The sequence below is a fragment of the Mirounga angustirostris genome, unplaced genomic scaffold (genome assembly GCF_029215605.1).
Source record: "Mirounga angustirostris isolate CCGP_5_RB_7025 unplaced genomic scaffold, mMirAng1.0.hap1 SCAF_10, whole genome shotgun sequence".
NCBI classification, from domain to species: domain Eukaryota; kingdom Metazoa; phylum Chordata; class Mammalia; order Carnivora; family Phocidae; genus Mirounga; species Mirounga angustirostris.
In genome coordinates, this window is record NW_026991718.1 from 71,707,187 (window position 1) to 71,724,946 (window position 17,760).

General features: G+C 53.6%; 1 protein-coding gene across 1 annotated transcript in view; it reads left to right on the forward strand.

Annotated features, from left to right (window-relative positions):
* Window positions 1-11,221, forward strand: part of KCNK12 (potassium two pore domain channel subfamily K member 12) — a 51,118-nt gene extending 39,897 nt beyond the window's left edge. The window contains exon 2 of the mRNA XM_045886198.3: window positions 7,074-11,221. Within this exon, the coding sequence (XP_045742154.2) occupies window positions 7,074-7,975 (902 nt within the window). The 3' untranslated portion in view covers window positions 7,976-11,221. The remainder of the gene's footprint in view (window positions 1-7,073) is intronic.
* Window positions 11,222-17,760: the final 6,539 nt, after the last annotated feature.

Below are 17,760 nucleotides of genomic sequence, written 5' to 3' on the forward strand. Positions count from 1 at the left end.
ATACCTCAATAAAGCCATTTTTTAAAAGAAACTAAGAAATTATATAAATCAAAATATTTGAAACCGGGCAGATTCAGACCAGCAGGGCATTCAGGGCTATCTTATAACATTGTTTCTTAAAGACTGGGCTTTAGTCCGTCTGCATCAGAATCATCAGGGAACATTTGTTAAAATGCAGATTCCTGCACCCTTTTCATGACCCACAAAATAAACCTCTGGAGGGGGACCTGCCTTGGAATCTGCATTTTTATTAGCACCACCCTCTAACCAACTGAGCTAACTGGCCTCTGCTTTAGAATCTGCATTTTAACAAATGTTAAATTGCTTGGATCAGCCCTGGTTTCTACATGCTGTCCTGAGGTAATTATTACTAGTGCCCCTTTTACTCTCAAAAGTATACTGGATTGGGCTATAAATTATATCTCCCCTTCTCCAAGTTGACACTGTAGAGCCAGCAGGAAAATGTTCCCCAGGTGAAGAGCAAAGACTCCCGCTGTGTCTGGCCCAGCGGAAAGGGCTTCAGGGTCAGCTCAGTCACTTACAAACTGGAACTCAGCCGACCACCTTCAGCTCCCTTAGCCCATGTCCTTGTTGGGGCTGATGATGCCTCCCTCACAGGGTGGTTGGAGGGGTTGGATGAGAGGATATGTGTCCAGTGTCCAGCCCAGAGGCTGCCCGCCAGGAGCACCCGGTACAGATCAGTACTGGTCTCCCCATCTCCATTCCAGCCTCTTTGAGCTGAACTCCAGAGGCCCTGTCACCAGGGCCCCACTTGCGAAGGCGGCACCAGACAGGCTGTGGGAACGAGCTTCACAGCTTTTGTCAAAGTGGCATAATAAAGCCCCCAAGTGTCTGCTCTTTGCAAACTGGGATGGCAGATCAATTGTGGCATAAACAAAACAGCAGGCTTGGTGCGAACCCAGGGACAGATTACGCCTCTGCAGGGTGTGAGTGGGGGAAGGAAGGGACTCTCAGGATGGCTGGGTTTGCCTTTTCTCTGGCTGAGGCTTCAAGGCCCCTCTCCAGGGCCAGCCTGGCTCCCCACAGATTGCCAGGGCTTGGGGGAGACGGCTCCTCCCCTCTGGGAAGCACCTGGCTAGACAGCAGAGTCAGGCATAGACAGCCCCCCTGCCCCCCCCAGCCCTCAGCAAGAAGCCTGACCCCAAGGCCTCAGCGCCCTCCCCCCCCCCAGAGCTCTGAGTCTATGGGTGTGAATGGGGGAAGGAGGGTAAAATGCCACCTCCACCCTATCTCCTGAGCTGAGCAGGCAGTGTCGTCTGTAGGAAAGCAAAAGGAGGTACAGTGGACACAGAGCCAGACCTCAGGAATAGGGCTGGTGAGAGGGACACTTGATTGGGTACCATCTGTGCTGCCAGAGAGACTCCTAACCTGTCTGTCGCCTTCCTTCTGGGAGGAGGGTCCCGCAGACAATCAAGCATTTGGCACCATTATGAGCCTGTGGTCATGGCCATGAGGAGACCCCAGAACAAGTTCTGGCCCAGCCTCTATGTGGGGGCAGCAGGGCAACGCTGTGCCCCAGCCCAGGGGTGAGCCTGCGGGAGCAGGGGAATAGAAGTCAGTACAAAACCTCTAAGAAGACAGCCCAGCTACTCTATGAGGGCAGGAACTGCCTCTGTCTGGTTTTCCACCATATCCCTGAGCCTAGCACAAAGCCTGCCAAACTGTGTTTGCTGAAGGAGTGAATGGGTGGATGTTGGTCTTCCAGCAGCATATCTAGTGCTGTGCCTTATAGGGCCCTAGGATAAGGCCACACTCCCTCAGGGAAGGTCGGTGAGGAAACTCATCTCATTCTCAGTCCCATCGTCAAGGGAAGAGACATCCTCAACAAGAAACCCAGCTCTAGGGGCACCTGGGTGGCTCAGTTGGGTTAACTGTCTGCCTTGGGCTCAAGTCATGGTCCCAGGGTCCTGGGATCGGGCCGCATGTTGGGCTCCCTGGTCAGCAGGGAGTCTGCTTCTCCCTCTGTATCTGCCCCTCCCCCTGCTCATGTTTTTTCTCTCTGTCAAATAAATAATCTTAAAAAAAGAGAGAGAGAGAGAGGGGCACCTGGGTGGATCAGTCAGTTAAGTGTCTGCCTTCTGCTCAGGTCATGATCTTGGGGTCCTGGGATGGAGCCTTGCATTGGGCTACCTGCTCAGCAGGGAGTCTGCTTCTCCTTCTTCCTCTGCCCCTCCCCCCTGCTTGTGCGTGCTCTGTCAAATAAAATCTTTGTAAAAAAAAAAAAAAAAGATATCCAGCTCCAGAGAGGGGCCAGAAAGCCAGACATGGGGGAGTTTGGAGGAATGTGAGGATGCTCCTGATGGAGGGCATGGCCTTTGACTCAGGGGGGTAGGTCAGGTAGCGGCAGTCCTGTGAGGGACCCAAGGGGCAGATGAGTCCCCTGCCTGTGGGCAGTCAGCCCGACCTTTAGCCAAAAGTAGAGGTCCCCTCGGTATTGCATTCCTCCTGCTGTCCCTAACCAACCCCGGGGTTGAGTCTGGTTATAAAGCCATGCTTGTCTTCACTGCGCCACAAGAGGGGTGAAGAGTCCACCTTGGTGGGAACATTAAGGAGGAGCAGTGGCCCCTCCCCCCAGCAATGGTTAGTGGAAAGAGAGCCACCAGGGAAAAGAGGACTGCTGGGGACAGGAGTCGTGACTGAGGGTCAGCCTCCCCATGTGAAAGCGCTCTCCTGGCTGCCAGCCCTGGAGGATGGAAATTAGGTTTTCTAGGAGGAATGGAGGCCCCACGGTGCCTCGGAAGGCAGTGTGGGAAGGACGTGGACGGTGGGCCCCAGCAGACCTGGGTTTCCGTCTCAGCTTACCCTCCATGCTGTGGGGCCTTGGCAACGACTTAACCCCCTGGTCCACGGTTTCCTGTCTGTGGAGTGGGGTGTGCCTCCCTCACTGCTGTTGCAGAGATGAAGCTAGGAGGCCTGCAGGGCTGGCGCTGGAGGGGGGTCGGGGGGGTGGCCTTCCCTGCAGGGAGCAAATCCAGGTGGAACCAGTTTATTCAATGGGCTGACCCGGGAAATGGCCTCTTCTTCATCTGCTGTCTTAAAGAACTTCCCTTTGGTTCCCTTCACATCTTGGGCAAATGCTGGAGTTTTCCAACTAGTCTTTTTTTTTTTTAAGTACCAGCCGCTTTAAAATTGAAACTCGGTCTCAGATATCCAGTCTGAGCTCAATCCAATCTAAATCCAGTCTTCAAGTTCACTTCTAATCAAAGCTCCGCCTCTCCCGCCCGCTCAGGCCTGGCCCTCCGCTCAGGGGCCTGCAGTGCGGGAGGGCCCATCTGTTCGCTCTTGGTCTGACATCGCTGGGCCCACTCTAACCTTTCTTTAGCTATTGCTGGTGACGCTGCCATGGCCACTGTTGGGACAGATGGGCCCTTTCATGGGGCCCCTCTCTGGGTGTTTGGAGACCACTGCCCTGCGCTATTCCCTCAGTGGGCATGCCCTCTCCATCCTACTGCCTGTGAGGACCTGGAGTGCTGCCCCAGTACCCTGCCCCTTAGCCTCTTACTGCTAGGGGCCCCTCCGTCCGGCAGAGTCTCTTCGGATCTGGCTGCCTTCCGCTCCACTGTGTCACTCTCACACACCCTTGAGGCAACAAGCGTCGACGGCAGTGCGGACTGCTCCCCCTTCCCACCCCTGCCTGCGTGGCCTGCTCCAGCCAGCCTCCCATCCAGAGAATTCTCCAACACAGTTTCAGACTCTAGGAAATGCCTCCGGCTCTCCCCAAACCGTCACTATACTGCAGCCAGTGACCCTGGCTGGGCCTGCCTGTGTCCATGGCTCGGCTAGCCTCCGGGGGTGAGCTGCCCGCTCTCTGCTGCAGCCTGAGGTGCTCTTGACCGCACCCCCATCACTTGCCCTGGGGGTGGGTGCGGGATGGCACAGCACCTTCTACTACAGAAGCTCTGCTGCTTCATGACCATCTCCCATTACCCCCGGATAATTTCTAGCCTTTCCATATAGCCTGGAGGTGTGGGGTGGGGTGTGCTAAATAACCAGACCCGTTTTGGTCTTCTAGTAATCCAGCATAGATGTATCTAGAACTTCTCTCTCAAATAGGGTATAACATACCACATGTCACTCTTAGCTTTGAAACTTCAGCTAAAAAACCTCAAGATTGGGAAAATCCCATTCAATATTCTCTCAGGCAAGTATTAATTTTCCAGGCTCAGGACTTTCCATTTCTTCCAGAATCTAGCAAAGGGATCCCCTATTAGAGGTGCTGTTTTTCCTCAGTGTGTAGAGGCAGTGTCCGGTAGAATGGTCTAGGCACCAGGCTAGAAGCCAGGACACATGTATGGTATCTATCCCCAAAAAGCTATACGTCATGTCCCCTCTGCCCCTGCTCCCTCACCTATACAGTGAGAGGTGGATTAGAATTAAGGTCCCTTACCATTAAGAGTCTAGTTTTTTTTTTTTACAGTTTTTCTTATGAGAGTACAAAAAAAAAAAAACCCTTACAAAACACACAGATAATTATACAACACCCATGTAACCACTATCCAGATTAACAAAACATTTCCAGCACCCCAGAGGTCCCTGTATCCCCTCCCGTTTAACCCCCTGCCACGCCCAGGGGAACTCCAAGTCTGACTTTTATTGAAATTACTTCCCTTAAATAAAAACTTAAAAAAAGGAGCAGGGGCACCCGGCTGGCTCAGTTGGGAGAGCATCCAACACTTGATCTTGGGGTCATGAGTTCGAGCCTTGTGTTGGGTGTAGAGATTACTCAGATAAATAAAAACTAAAAAAAAACCCAAAACACTTCCTTGATTTTTCTTATAATTTTACCAACCAAGAATGCATCCCTAAAAAAATTACTATAGTTTAGTTTTGCATTTTTTTTTAAGATTTATTTTTGAGGGGCACCTGGGTGGCTCAGTCGTTAAGCATCTGCCTTAGGCTCAGGTCATGATCCCGGGGTCCTGGGATCGAGTCCCACATCGGGCTCCCTGCTCAGCGGGAAGCCTGCTTCTCCCTCTCCCACTCCCCCTGTTAGTGTTCCCTCTCTAGCTGTGTCTCTCTGTGTCAAATAAATAAATAAAATCTTTAAAAAAAAAGATTTTTTTTGAGAGCGAGTAGCACGAGGGAGGAGGGGCAGAGGGAGAAGCAGACTCCCTGCTGAGCTGGGAACCCAATGTGGGACTCCATCCCAAGACCCTGGGATCATGACCTGAGCCAAAGGCAGACACTAAACCGAGTGAGCCACCCAGGCGCCCGGTTTTGAGTTTTTTATAAATGGAATAATACAGAAGGTGTTCAGCTTCTTCGTTTAACATTCTTTCTGTGAGGTTCATTCATATTATGAATATGTAGCTGTGGTTGATGCGTTCTCGTTGTTGTCTATTTCCTTGTATGAATAGACCGTGACTTGGGTATGGTGCTGGATATTTGGGTCATCGATCTAGGACTTCATATAAATGTGCTCACAGACACATAAATAACAAACACTTTCACTCCACATATAATCATATGGATTCAGAGCTGATTTCTTTGTGAATTCAAGAACTTGGGTTTGGCTTTTTTTTCCTAAGATTTTTTAAAAAAATTTTTATTTATTTATTTGAGAGAGGGAGAGGAAGAGGGAGAGAGCCCGAGCATGAGCACGAGCGGGGAAGGGGCAAAGGGCAAGGGGAGAAGCAGCCTCCCCACTGAGCAGGGAGCCCAACGCAGGGCTCAATCCTAAGGCAGATAGATGCGTAACCGACTGAGCCACCCAGGCACCCCTTGGGTTTGGCTTTAAAGTGTGGAAAAATCCCTCTGTTAAATTGGTTACGCTGCTAGTATGGTTTTGGTGTTTTTGTTTTTCCTCTCTTGTGGCCAAAATCTGAATCTAGGGATATAATTCATCTTCTTCAACTTGGGTATCGTCATAAGCTTTTCTCCTAACTTAAGTCATTAAGCATAAGATGAAGGCCGCGGTTAGGCAATTGAGATTTCCTCCAGGGAATCTAGAGAATGATTAGTGTATCGGCTTAAGGAATTACTGAAAACAATTTTTTCTCTGGCTCTTTTAAGGAAATAGTAAGCCAAAGGAGACAGAACTCTTCTCCATCGAGTTCCCAGGCCTGGCTCTCGCACTAGTATTAGCAGCACACAGGCAGCCCTCCTGACCTGGGCCATAAACGTCACAGGATGTCCCTGAACTTTTGCTGCATAGGGGCTGAAAGGTGCCACGGGACTGCTCAGACAGATGATCCATTTCCAGCTCGGGCTCCAAGCAGCAGTGAATCTTTGTGCCAAGAGACTAAACGCCCTCTATAACCAGAGTGAGGCAACCATGGGTCCTACGAGGAGACCACAGCGGCAGTGGGCTGAGAGCTCAGTGGGAGGGGCAGAGCTGGGCTGCCCTGGAGGGCAGGGGCCGGCAGGCACCGGTGGGAAATCAAGCCTTCTATGGAAGTGGGTTGATAGGGGTGCCTGGGTGGCTCAGTCTGTTAAACGGCTGTCTCCAGCTCAGGTCATGATCCCAGGGTCCTGGGATCGAGCCCCAAGTCGGACACTCAACGACAGAGCCAGCTCACTCTCTGAAGTATGTGGACTCATTCTCAAACAATCTTTTTGTCAGTTTCATAAACCCTCTTTCAGAGAGCATCGCACATAGCTGCCTGGACTGAACACACTCTACCTGGTCCCTAATAATCCCCGTTAAAGTGAAGCCTTTATGGAATTCGGTCCTAAGTAGGCCCATGTGTGCCATTGGTTACCTTTAAAAACAAAACAAAACATCTCTTTGTAGCTTTGTAGGTATCTCAGTGGTTTCATTTCCTGCATCTTTAGGGGTCCTTCCTAGTGACTATCCTGCCCCGCCCATTTCAATCTACAGATCCCCAAGACCAGGGGCTGTGTCTCCTCCAGCAGCTTAGGCGTTGCCCCGATCTGGAATCATGCCTAGTGCCAAAGGAGAGAGAAATGTCCAAGCACCGTTTCCCCTCCTCTGAGTGAAGCCACTCAGGGTGGAAGCCACGGCAGCACCTGCGTAGGCCCGCCCGGCTCGCCGCCCAGCAGGCGCCACCCGCCCAGCCAGGGCCTCGCTGACCCCTGCCCTGTCTCCGCAGGTTTCGGCATGACCACCCCCGCCACGGTGGGCGGGAAGGCCTTCCTCATCGCCTACGGGCTGTTCGGCTGCGCCGGGACCATCCTGTTCTTCAACCTCTTCCTGGAGCGCATCATCTCGCTGCTGGCCTTCATCATGCGCGCCTGCCGGGAGCGCCAGTTGCGCCGCAGCGGCCTGCTGCCCGCCACCTTCCGCCGCGGCTCGGCGCTCTCGGAGGCCGACTGCCTGGCGGGCTGGAAGCCCTCGGTGTACCACGTGCTGCTGATCCTGGGCCTGTTCGCCGTGCTGCTGTCGTGCTGCGCCTCGGCCATGTACACCAGCGTGGAGGGCTGGGACTACGTGGACTCGCTCTACTTCTGCTTCGTCACCTTCAGCACCATCGGCTTCGGGGACCTGGTGAGCAGCCAGCACGCCGCCTACCGGAACCAGGGGCTCTACCGCCTGGGCAACTTCCTCTTCATCCTGCTCGGCGTGTGCTGCATCTACTCGCTCTTCAACGTCATCTCCATCCTCATCAAGCAGGTGCTCAACTGGATGCTGCGCAAGCTGAGCTGCCGCTGCTGCGCGCGCTGCTGCCCGGCGCCCGGCGCGCCCCTCTCCCGGCGCAACGCCATCACGCCGGGCTCCCGGCTGCGCCGCCGCCTGGCCGCGCTCGGCGCCGACCCCGCGGCCCGCGACAGCGACGCCGAGGGCCGCCGCCTGTCGGGCGAGCTCATCTCCATGCGCGACCTCACGGCCTCTAACAAGGTGTCGCTGGCGCTGCTGCAGAAGCAGCTGTCCGAGACGGCCAACGGCTACCCGCGCAGCGTGTGCGTCAACACGCGCCAGAACGGCTTCTCGGGCGGCGTGGGCGCGCTGGGCATCATGAACAACCGGCTGGCGGAGACCAGCGCCTCCAGGTAGACCGCCGGGCCGCGCCACGGACCCTCGGCAGGCTGGCGTGCCGCCGGCCGTGGTTTGCTTTCCTTCTCTCAGACGCTGGCGCTTTCTTAATCTTTACCCAATAAAATCAAACCAAAAAAAAAAAAATTTTTTTTAAAGAAATACTACTTGGCCAGGCCTGATGTTATCCAGGGCAGGTTTCGGGGGAGCCTGTTTTCCTCGTGGGTCCCCTCTTGAAGAACCGTGGCCCCCGGCAGATTCTCCTCCAGGGAGAGAAAGTGGCACCCCAGACCCTCACCCGGTGCATATCGCAGCGAGGAGAGGGCCATCCCTGGGTTTTGCGGACTGGCTAAACCCCGTCCCCATGCACATAAGCAGCCGGCAACCCCAAAGCATATGGTGCAACTTCTCATGGCTCTGAATTACCTCCGCAGCATTTAGAATCCTGGCCCAGCCTAGCAGCTTCCTTCTGGTCGTCAGAAGTGATGTAGTCACAGTTTTGACAGGTGGGGGTGGGGAGAGCCATATGTTGCCTACCGATGTATATAAATAGAACAGCCGCTACACACGGAGAATGGTGTAGTATTATGCAATGAGATGAAACACAGCACCAACTTGCGGACTGTGGCATTTCCCCGAGATTTGGAAATTGGGATGGTAAGGGGCTCAGCTGGCCTTTCTCAGCCTGGGGTTGGTGCATTTAGCCCAGCACAAAGGGCAGCTACTTTTAATGCCGGAAACCCAGGGTGGCCGGCAGGGAGGGGAGCACGCAGGCTGCAGGAGCCCTGCTTTGCTTCAGCCAGCTGATCTCTGAGGCTGGGGGCCCATTTCAGAATCCCCCAACCCTCCTTCCTTTCACCAGCGTTATCCTTGGGAATGCTTTTCATTACTAATTAGGAATGTCTGGGTCTTCTCCGACAAGATCTTGCTTTGTTGGTGTGGATTTCGTTTCTTAACTGCCGTTGAGCAACTCGTTTTCCCCCTAAGGGTGCAGAGTGCAGCCTCCGGAACCCCCTTCTCCTCCTCTGAGTCAGGGCTCCCCAGCACCAGGAACCCACAGCAGCCATCCTGCAAATGTCCGAGAAGTTAGCTCCAGAGACCATAATGTTCTGGGGACAGATCCCATTCTAAACCCTGTTTGGCCTCCACTGATAGTCAAGTGAATTTGTTTTCTCCACTCACAGTCTGTGTTGGAGGTGGAGGAAGGCGGGGGGCGGGGAGCTGATGGAATGGGTGGATGGAAGCGGTTTTGGAATTAGTTTTGAGCTGGATGATCCTCAAGCTGAGGGACCGGTTCTCCGCCCACTGCTGCAGAGGGGTCCCTGACCTGGAGGAAGGTCAGATGCTTTCTTCATTGAAAGGATGGGGTTCTTGAACTGTAAAGGAACAATGCTCTTTCGGCCCATTTTCCTCATCTAAAAAGATGATCCCAAGACAAATGCCAGAGTCTAGTCAGACACGGTGTGACCCACCAGTATCTACAGCTTCTGCCAGGAAGTCTTAGAAAAGCAGCAGGACGCCTCACACCGCATGCCTGCGAGGCATGGGAAGCCGTGAAATCTCCCTCCCCGGCAGCGAAGGAAGCATATGTGCCTGGAACACACACACACATGCACACACACCCACATGCACACACATGCACACAGCATTAGGAGTCCTGCTTGAATGTCAACCTCCCCTCTCCCCCTCCAGTTCATGACCAGAAGGGGAAAATGTGTTGGGATCTGAATGACTCTCTAGCTACTCTAGGTAATTTCTCATTGGGATTGGGATTGGGATTTCAACAAAGGCCCTAATCTGCGGGTGAGGCCAGTGAGGCAGAGCGGCCAGGAGAGAGGTCAGTCTTGCTAAATCCTGAAGGGTAGGCTTCCAGAGAGCCACGCTTCAGGAGTCACCGGGACGGGCGCTCAGGCCAGCTGGTGGCACCCCTGCCCCGCCCAAGCCATGGCTTCGTTCACACTGCAGTGACAGCACACCGAGAGACGCACACGCACTCTAGGCCAAGGCTCTCTCGGGGGGCCTAGAAATTAAGTGCCATGCCCATCCCTCTAGGAGAAGGGAAGATGAAAAGGAATCCAGTTAGAGGTGTCACCCAGGCAACGAGCAATAACTTGGGGATCTGAAGCATACAGAGGGGGTGAGATTTCCCCATGATGGAGGCATCTAGACCAAGAGGACTTGACAGCAGGCAAAACGGCAGTCAACCCAGTGAAGTGAGCCCCAGCAACAGCACAGGAAGCTTAAGACCTAGCTAACGAGGTTCTCTGAGCTAGACAGGCCAAGAGGTGTCCAGGGGATCCCACTGACCAGCGCACAAGACTGCACAGAACCGTGTCTCCACGGGAGGGAGCAGGACCCACCTACAGAGAAGAAAACCTCACAACCTTCCTTGGCAGTCTTCTCTGTCAGCAGTGCTTCTTAAAGTCTATCTTAAATTGCTCATGCTGCAGCCTTAGCTGTTTTCACTTCTATGCTTTGCCTTTGGAAGGAGACAATTGTGAGCAGCTTGAGCAAGCTTCTGAAGGAGCCATAAGCCTGGCTTAATGGGGACAGGGAAGGGACCCTTCCCTCTCATCAACCTCCCAGAGAAACACCAGCCCTCCAACATACAAAAGTAGCTCAGGATCCCATGGCGTGCTTGTATTTTTGCCCATGTTCCCCTAGTCCCCCCACCCAAATTCATTCCCTGGTTGTCCTTCACCTCAGGCCGAAGAGCTCAGTGTCCCAAGTGTCAGTGGCTGCTTCTTGGGGGGGAAAAGCCGGGCTCCCAAAGTTAGGGGGATTGCTGGAGCCTAGACCCCTGCCTCAAGCTTACTTGGCATCCTGTTGAGCGTTGAATACCAGGACTGGGATCCTACCATCATTTCAGGAATAATGATGTTGATAGGAAACCCTTTCTTTGGTGCAGGTTCTTCTGAACCTCAGGTTAAGCAAAGGCTCCATCCTCTTAGATGCTGTGGCTTCTCCCTTCATGTGGGGATCTCCAGTTTGACCCACGGCTGGTAGCTCCCTGCAGTCTATGACTCCCACCCCCCAACTCCTGGGATTGCTGTCTCACCTTAGGCCTATACTCACCTCTCTGGGGCTGGGGCTTTGGGGCTCTAAGCAGCCCTTGCCACCTGCTGTGGTGACACAGAGGCCAGGGTCTTAGTGAGCAGCTGGGACTTCTCTGGGATGAGCAGACAGGTAGGGAAGCCCCCCCTGATGTCCTTGCTTGCTAATGAGGCCAGGTGGTCAGGCTCCTCTGTCTTCTGATCGAAGCCAGAGCCCCCGGGGCCTGGAGAAAAAGTCAGAAGGCTCAGGCTGTGTCAGGCCCTCTGCTTGTGGAAAATGCCAGACAGTCCTGGGCATTTGCCCAGGAGCTTCACACATCACAGCATCATGTGTACTTACACGCGTGCGCGCGCACGCACACACACACACACACACACACACCAGCCTTACCAAGAGCTACTAGCCCCTTTCCCCAAGGAAAAATCCCAGTCTAGATCACGTTGAGGAGAAAGCTTTCCCATTTTTAACTCCCTGGAGATCTACTAGGGCCTGGAAAATTCCTCTCCGCCTTGGGGGAGTTTCGCGTACACTTTGCATGAATTTGAATCTGTGTTTTACATAGAAGCCGGCGTCCAAACCCAAGCCAAACCGTGGAAGATAGCTGCTAAATTTACGCAGGCTCCTCCACCCCTCAGACAGGCCTCCTAGCAGACGCCCTCTTCCTGCGTGCTCCGGGGTGAGGGTGGCTGAGGCCTCACAGCCAAAGGAGAAGCTTCTGGGGAACCGAGGCAGATGGAAGCCCACAGAGGTGGCGGCGGCCCCGGGAGCTGTGGGCCAGCGGGTTCCGTCTTACTGTAACTTTTTACCTTTTTAACAAACGAAAAGCACAATTCCACCCGCACACTGTCTGGAAAGCACAGCCAGACAGACTGCTTAGGGCCCTTCTGAGTCCAGAAGAGGCGCTGGGGCTTCTCTGTTGCAGGGCTGCGGTACTGCGAGCTGCTCGCGGGGCGGCCGGAGGCGGCCCGCTCTGCGGCCCGGGGTGGGGGAAGGGCTGCGGAGACCATTCCCGAGCCAGGGCCGGCTCCTCCGCGCGGACTCGGGGCCTGGACTCGTGCCCCCTCCCAGGAGCAGCTCTGGCACCTTCAGGCACCTCCTTAAGCGCTGAGAAGCCATGGGATTTCTGTACTCACGGGCCCGAGACCCTTCTCCCCTTTCCTTCAGCCTCTTCCTCCTCGCCCCCCCTCCCTAGGGAAGCTCCCCCTCGCTTTACAGATCATTTTCTATGCTACTGTGTTCTCTCAGGAGGGGGGTTAGAGCATGCGGGGCAAGTCTGCAGGGTTTCTTAAACAATACATTTATTTTTCTGAGCAGTACTCCAAGAGAGGAGTTGAAGGGTGTTGAAATTAACGATGAATAAAATGCAGCCTGCCATCCCTTTGAGCTGTTTGCTGTCTGTCTGTCAGAGCCTCCTGCCTCCCCACCTCCCTGATCACACCTCCTCTCAGGGGCCCCAGGAGACCTCAGCTCCTCAGATTGGGCCCCAGCAGCAGCTCCCTGGGGACGTTTACTCAGCAACACAACGGTGACATCCATCTGAGCCAGGAGGTGCCAATGGATCTCGCGGGCAGCTTGACCCAATTGGGTGGGGCCAGTTTCTAAGAGCGGAGCCTGGTGGGAAGATGGGCACGGAGGAAACTTGGCCCCATTGTGGTAGCAGTTGCCAACCCTGGTGATGCACAAGATTCTCCAGAGGCAACTTGAGAAGATACTGATGCCCAGGCCCTACCCCACCCCTACTCCCCACCCCTCATCTCTCCCACCCCCACCTACCCCCGCCCCCTGTCCCGCTCCTGCCTCTGGCCCCCCGGCCCGAGATCCTGATTTCAGTCCTAGGAGGAGCTCAGGCAGACACTGGAGTTTTGTGGAAGGTGCCCAGGTACTCCTAATGGAGTGTCTTGAACCCACACTCTAAACACAGAGCACTCTGGTCATTGTGTGGAAAGCGCACCCACTTAGAAGCCAGGAAGCCTGAAATCTAGTTCCGCATCTGGCAGTCACTCTGCTGGCTCAGATCCTTTAATTTTCTCATCTCTAAAATGGGATAATGATACCATGTACACCACCCCCCACATCAGGAGTCTTAGGAAAAGTAAATGAGAGGCTGAGAACTGAAAAGTGTCAGCTCTCCACAAATGCAAAGGGTTGCCCTGAGAGGGACCAGGTAGCCCTTACTGCTTCTGCAGGGCCAGCCGGGGAAGAAGGTTCCATCTAGATGATTGCTTCTGCCCGTGGTGCCATCATAATAGTGCAAACTCCACAGCATCCCTGGGTCATCCTTTTCCCTGGGGTGCCCTCCCTGGAGTTGAGAAGTAGTTTACAGGTCACTCAAGTACGGCCCCGCCCACCTCAATCTACAAAATCACTCTCTCTCCCCTAACCCCAGAGGTCTCATGGCACTGTAGTGACCCGCAGTATCCTATTTTCCATTCTCTTTTGTTTTGTCTTAATGCCGGTTAAAGCTGTTAAATTGATTTCCTGATGAATCACACCCAGCAGTTTGAAAAACACTGGCCTGCAGTGTTTCTGGAATGAAAGAGTCCTCTTACCCTGCTTCCAGCTAAGACCCATTCACCAGCTGTGGCGTGGGAGGGGCCTGGCTTCTGGTGCCCCTCAACCCTCCTGTCTCTCCGGGCCCTGGGCCCCAGCTGTGTAATCAGCTCAGGCGGGGGATTTACCTGCACAAGGTGCTCCTTACCTTCTTTTCAAATGGGAGGCCTATGATTCTTCTGCCATTTTAGACCCGCTGCCAGCCATGCCCAACGGACTGGCAACCCTCTCCCTTCTATGGTCAGTTACCTTTCTGTTCTCCTGAGGAGAAGATAAGAAAACAGAACTTATATTTTCCAAGCCAGGCCCTTGGACGAGAGTTTGCATATTTATCTCATTGTCCCTTACCTACCCTAGGAATTTGGTACTTTCCCCCATTTTGTCCTGGGTCACAGGGGTAAGTAACTTGTCTAATTTAAGGCCAGCCACCCCCCTCTTGTTAGGAGCTGGAGAGACATGGCCCCAGAATTTTTTTTTTTAAATATTTTATTTATCTATTTATTTGAGTGAGAGAGAGAGAGCATGCACAAGCAGCGGGGAGGGACAGAGGGAGAAGGAGAATCAGACTCCCTGCTGATCAGGGAGCCCCATGTGGGGCTTGATCCCAGGACTCTGAGATCATGACCTGAGCCAAAGACAGACGCTTAACCGACTGAGCCACCCAGCCGCCCCAGGGGCTGGAGAGACATGGGAGAAAGACAGCACAGTCCTCACTGTCCCTGACCTCCAGGCTCGTGAGACTGGGCACCGCAGTTACGCAGGATGGGTGCCACAGATCTACGGGACAGCCTGGGCTGTGGGAGTACCCGGGGGAGGCAGCCAGCCCACTGCCCCGCCGTCAGGAAAGGCCCTCAGAGGCAGGCTGTCCAAGCTGAGCGTGCTGACGAGGGGCAGGAGTGTCCCAGCCATGAGCAGTGGCAAGTGACAAGACCAAAGAGGGAAGGACATGGAGTGCTCCCTTGGCTGTAAGAACTGGAGTCTGGGCTGTCCATCGACAGATGAATTGATAGAGAAGATGTAGTATATATATATATAAACACAGTGGAATATTACTCAGCCATCAAAAAACTGAAATCTTGCCATTTGCAACGACGTGGATGGAACTAGAAAGTATTATGCTAAGCGAAATAAGTCAATCAGAGGAAGACAATTATCATACGATCTCATATGTGGGATTTAAGAAACAAAACAGGATCTCAGGGGAAGAGAGGGAAAAATAAAACAAGACGGAATCAGAGAGGGAGACAAACCGTAAGAGACTCTTAATCATAGGAAACAAACTGAGGATTGCTGGAGTGGAGGGGGGAAGGGGTAGTGGAGGGATGGGGTAACTGGGTGATGGACATTAAGGAGGGCATGTGATGTAATGAGCACTGGGTGTTATGTAAGACTGATGAGAAAACCTTGGGGTGCCTGGGTGGCTCAGTCTTTAAGCGTCTGCCTTCAGCTCAGGTCATGATCCCAGGGTCCTGGGATCGAGTGCCGCATCGGGCTCCCTGCTCCGCAGGAAGCCTGCTTCTCTCACTCTGCCTCTACCTGATGCTTCCTCTGCTTGTGCTCTCTCTCTCTCTCTGTCAAAAAAAAAGACTGATGAGTCACTGAACTCTACCTCTGAAACTAATAATATACTATATGTTAATTAATTGAATTTAAATTTTAAAAAATACAAAAAATAAAAAAAGAACTGGAGTCTGGGCAAAGCAAATTATATCCCTGGCCTCTTGCTACTCCATTTGGAGGGAAATGTTCACAGAACGGATGTTGATGGAATCACTAAAGAAAGGCTCAACGAGGGGCCACGAGGGCTCCCCTCTGCCCTGTGGCTGCCTCTCGCTGATGGCCAGCAGGCCTCTCCCTCTCACTGGGGCTCCTTGTCCATGTCAGCCCTGTGAGGGCCGGGCCTTTGGGCTCTGTCACTCTGAGGCTCAGGAGAACAGGGGGTGAGGGGAGAAAAGAAGGAGTCCACGGGGATTCCTTTAAGAACCACACTTAGCAAACATCTGCCGAGTGCCTAACCCAACATGGACCATTTGTGCCGCTTCTTTCTCCATGGACTGCGCTGAGCAGGACCGGCCAGCTGGATGCAGGATGGAAGGAAACGCGCCCGTGGCAGGCTGGCTGGCTTCCTGCTGAAAACTGCAGCTTCCACACACACTCCCACCCTGTGCGAACCTCTGTGAGCTCCAGGCCTTTGTCTTGACGTGTCTCTGCTTCCTCCAGGACCAATACAGGACCGTGCTGGAGAGCTGCCCTGTCGGGTGCAGCGCCCACCAGCCACACACAGCTATTTCCATTCAAATGAATTTAAAATTAAATTTAGTTAAATGGCCAACTCAGCTCTTCAGTTGCAGAAACCACATTTCAAGTGTTCAACACTCACATGCAGCTAATAGCTACCATGTTGGACGGTGCAGATAGCAAGGCCTGTTACATAGGGCTGCTCGAGAGAGCTCCGGGGTCAGAAAGCTCCAACTCCAGGGCCGCCCTGGGGCGGGGCGGGGGGGCGGGGGGGAGTTGGTATTTAATCTCAGCAGCCAGTGAACATGGGAGTTTATAGACCTCTTCTACCCAACCCCCATCCTCTCTGTTCCTCCCCCTCAGATGGCTCCAGATCAGGTTCTTCAAGTCCTTCTCTTCTTCATCAGGTCCCAGCCCTGCTGGCTTCCACTCAGGAGGCACAAACCATGGTGTTGAGAAGGCCCATCAGAGTACATTGTGGAGCCTTTGCCTTTATCTGTCCTGGGCGTTCTCCTGTCCCCTTCTTCTGGGAACAATATGTCCCTGTCCTGTCCTTTTGAAAAACTACCCCATCTCCCTGTGGTCTCGTGGACCTGTCAATCCCAGGGTGCTTCCTGTGTTAGTTAGGAATGTGTTCAGCTGCAAGTAACAGGAAATCCAATAGAGAGGAGCTTAAAGAAGCAGAAGAAGGGGATGATTTGACTCACATAACCAGAGTCTGGTGGCAGGTGCTGCCGTAAGGCAGGAAGGCCGGCTCCTCCTCTCTTCCCACCTGCCATGTTTAGCATGTTGTCTTTGGTCCTCATGCTGGTCACCTCAGGTGCTGAGGCAGCCACACCTCCAAGTCCCACGTCTGTGTCACCAGCAGCAGGCAGTAGGAAGGGAGCCTTCCCAGGAGGTGGCATTCCTAGGCCTCCCTGGGGCCATTCTGCTGACATCTCATTGACCAGAAGATGGTCACCATCACCTGCAACAGTCCCTCTACAAGAGGATGTAGGGAGTGAGACCACCCACATACAGTACCTGGCACCCTCTCTCTAGGCCGGATCACCCCTGGTTCCACATCCTCAGACACGGTCATTGGTCTAAGGGAGGGCACATGGCCCAGGCCAGGGAGCACCTCCTTGACCTTCCAAGGATCAGGGGTGACTGAGTGGCCCTTTCCTCTTGTAGGTTACAAGCGAGGCCTGGTGCCCTGGTCAGGGCCAAGTTAATGCAACAGAATCCAGTTCAGCTGGTTTAAGCAGGTGAGATTTATTACAGGGGATAAACCCTGACCTGGCCACCGAGGTCACTGACACTGACAGCCTAACTGAGTTTGCAGGGCCCTGGTGCCATAGGCCCCCGCAGGGTCTTATGTGCTTGAGAGAGACACCTGGACCCATAATCCTGAGACAGGCGCCACCAGCCCCCAGCAGGCCCTTTCCAGTCCCCCTGTGCTTACACAACTGACACATCTGTCAGCATCACTAGGTGACTTTGCTTTCCTGCTCTGGGACACAGAATTTGCAGTCTTTTGATTTTAAAAGATGTTACCCATCTCTCCTCCCTAAACCTCATCTGAACAGCCTTCCCAGACCCTGTCCTGGATCAGGTTTCCTGCTTGGCCGTACATTGTTTTCACTCTATTTTTGGTCTAATGAGCTTTACTTTGTATTTAACCTGGGCTATCAAATAGCCTGTATGTCACTGGGAAAGCCGAAAAGACTCTGGGTGAAGCTCTCAGGACTGACTCTCGGGGAGAGACACACCCAGGCAGCCAAGCCCCTAAGAGGGTTACTACCTCTCCTACAATCAGGAAGCAGCCGTTTGCATAAAGGCCACCCTGACAAAGAAGTCACTCCAGAAAAATCAGACACACCCCCCTGCCAGCAGCAAACAGCGGAAGCAGAGGCTCTGCCTCTGATCTGCCTCTCAAATCTTGTGCAAATGCATCTAACACGCAGAATCTAAACCTCAGCCAG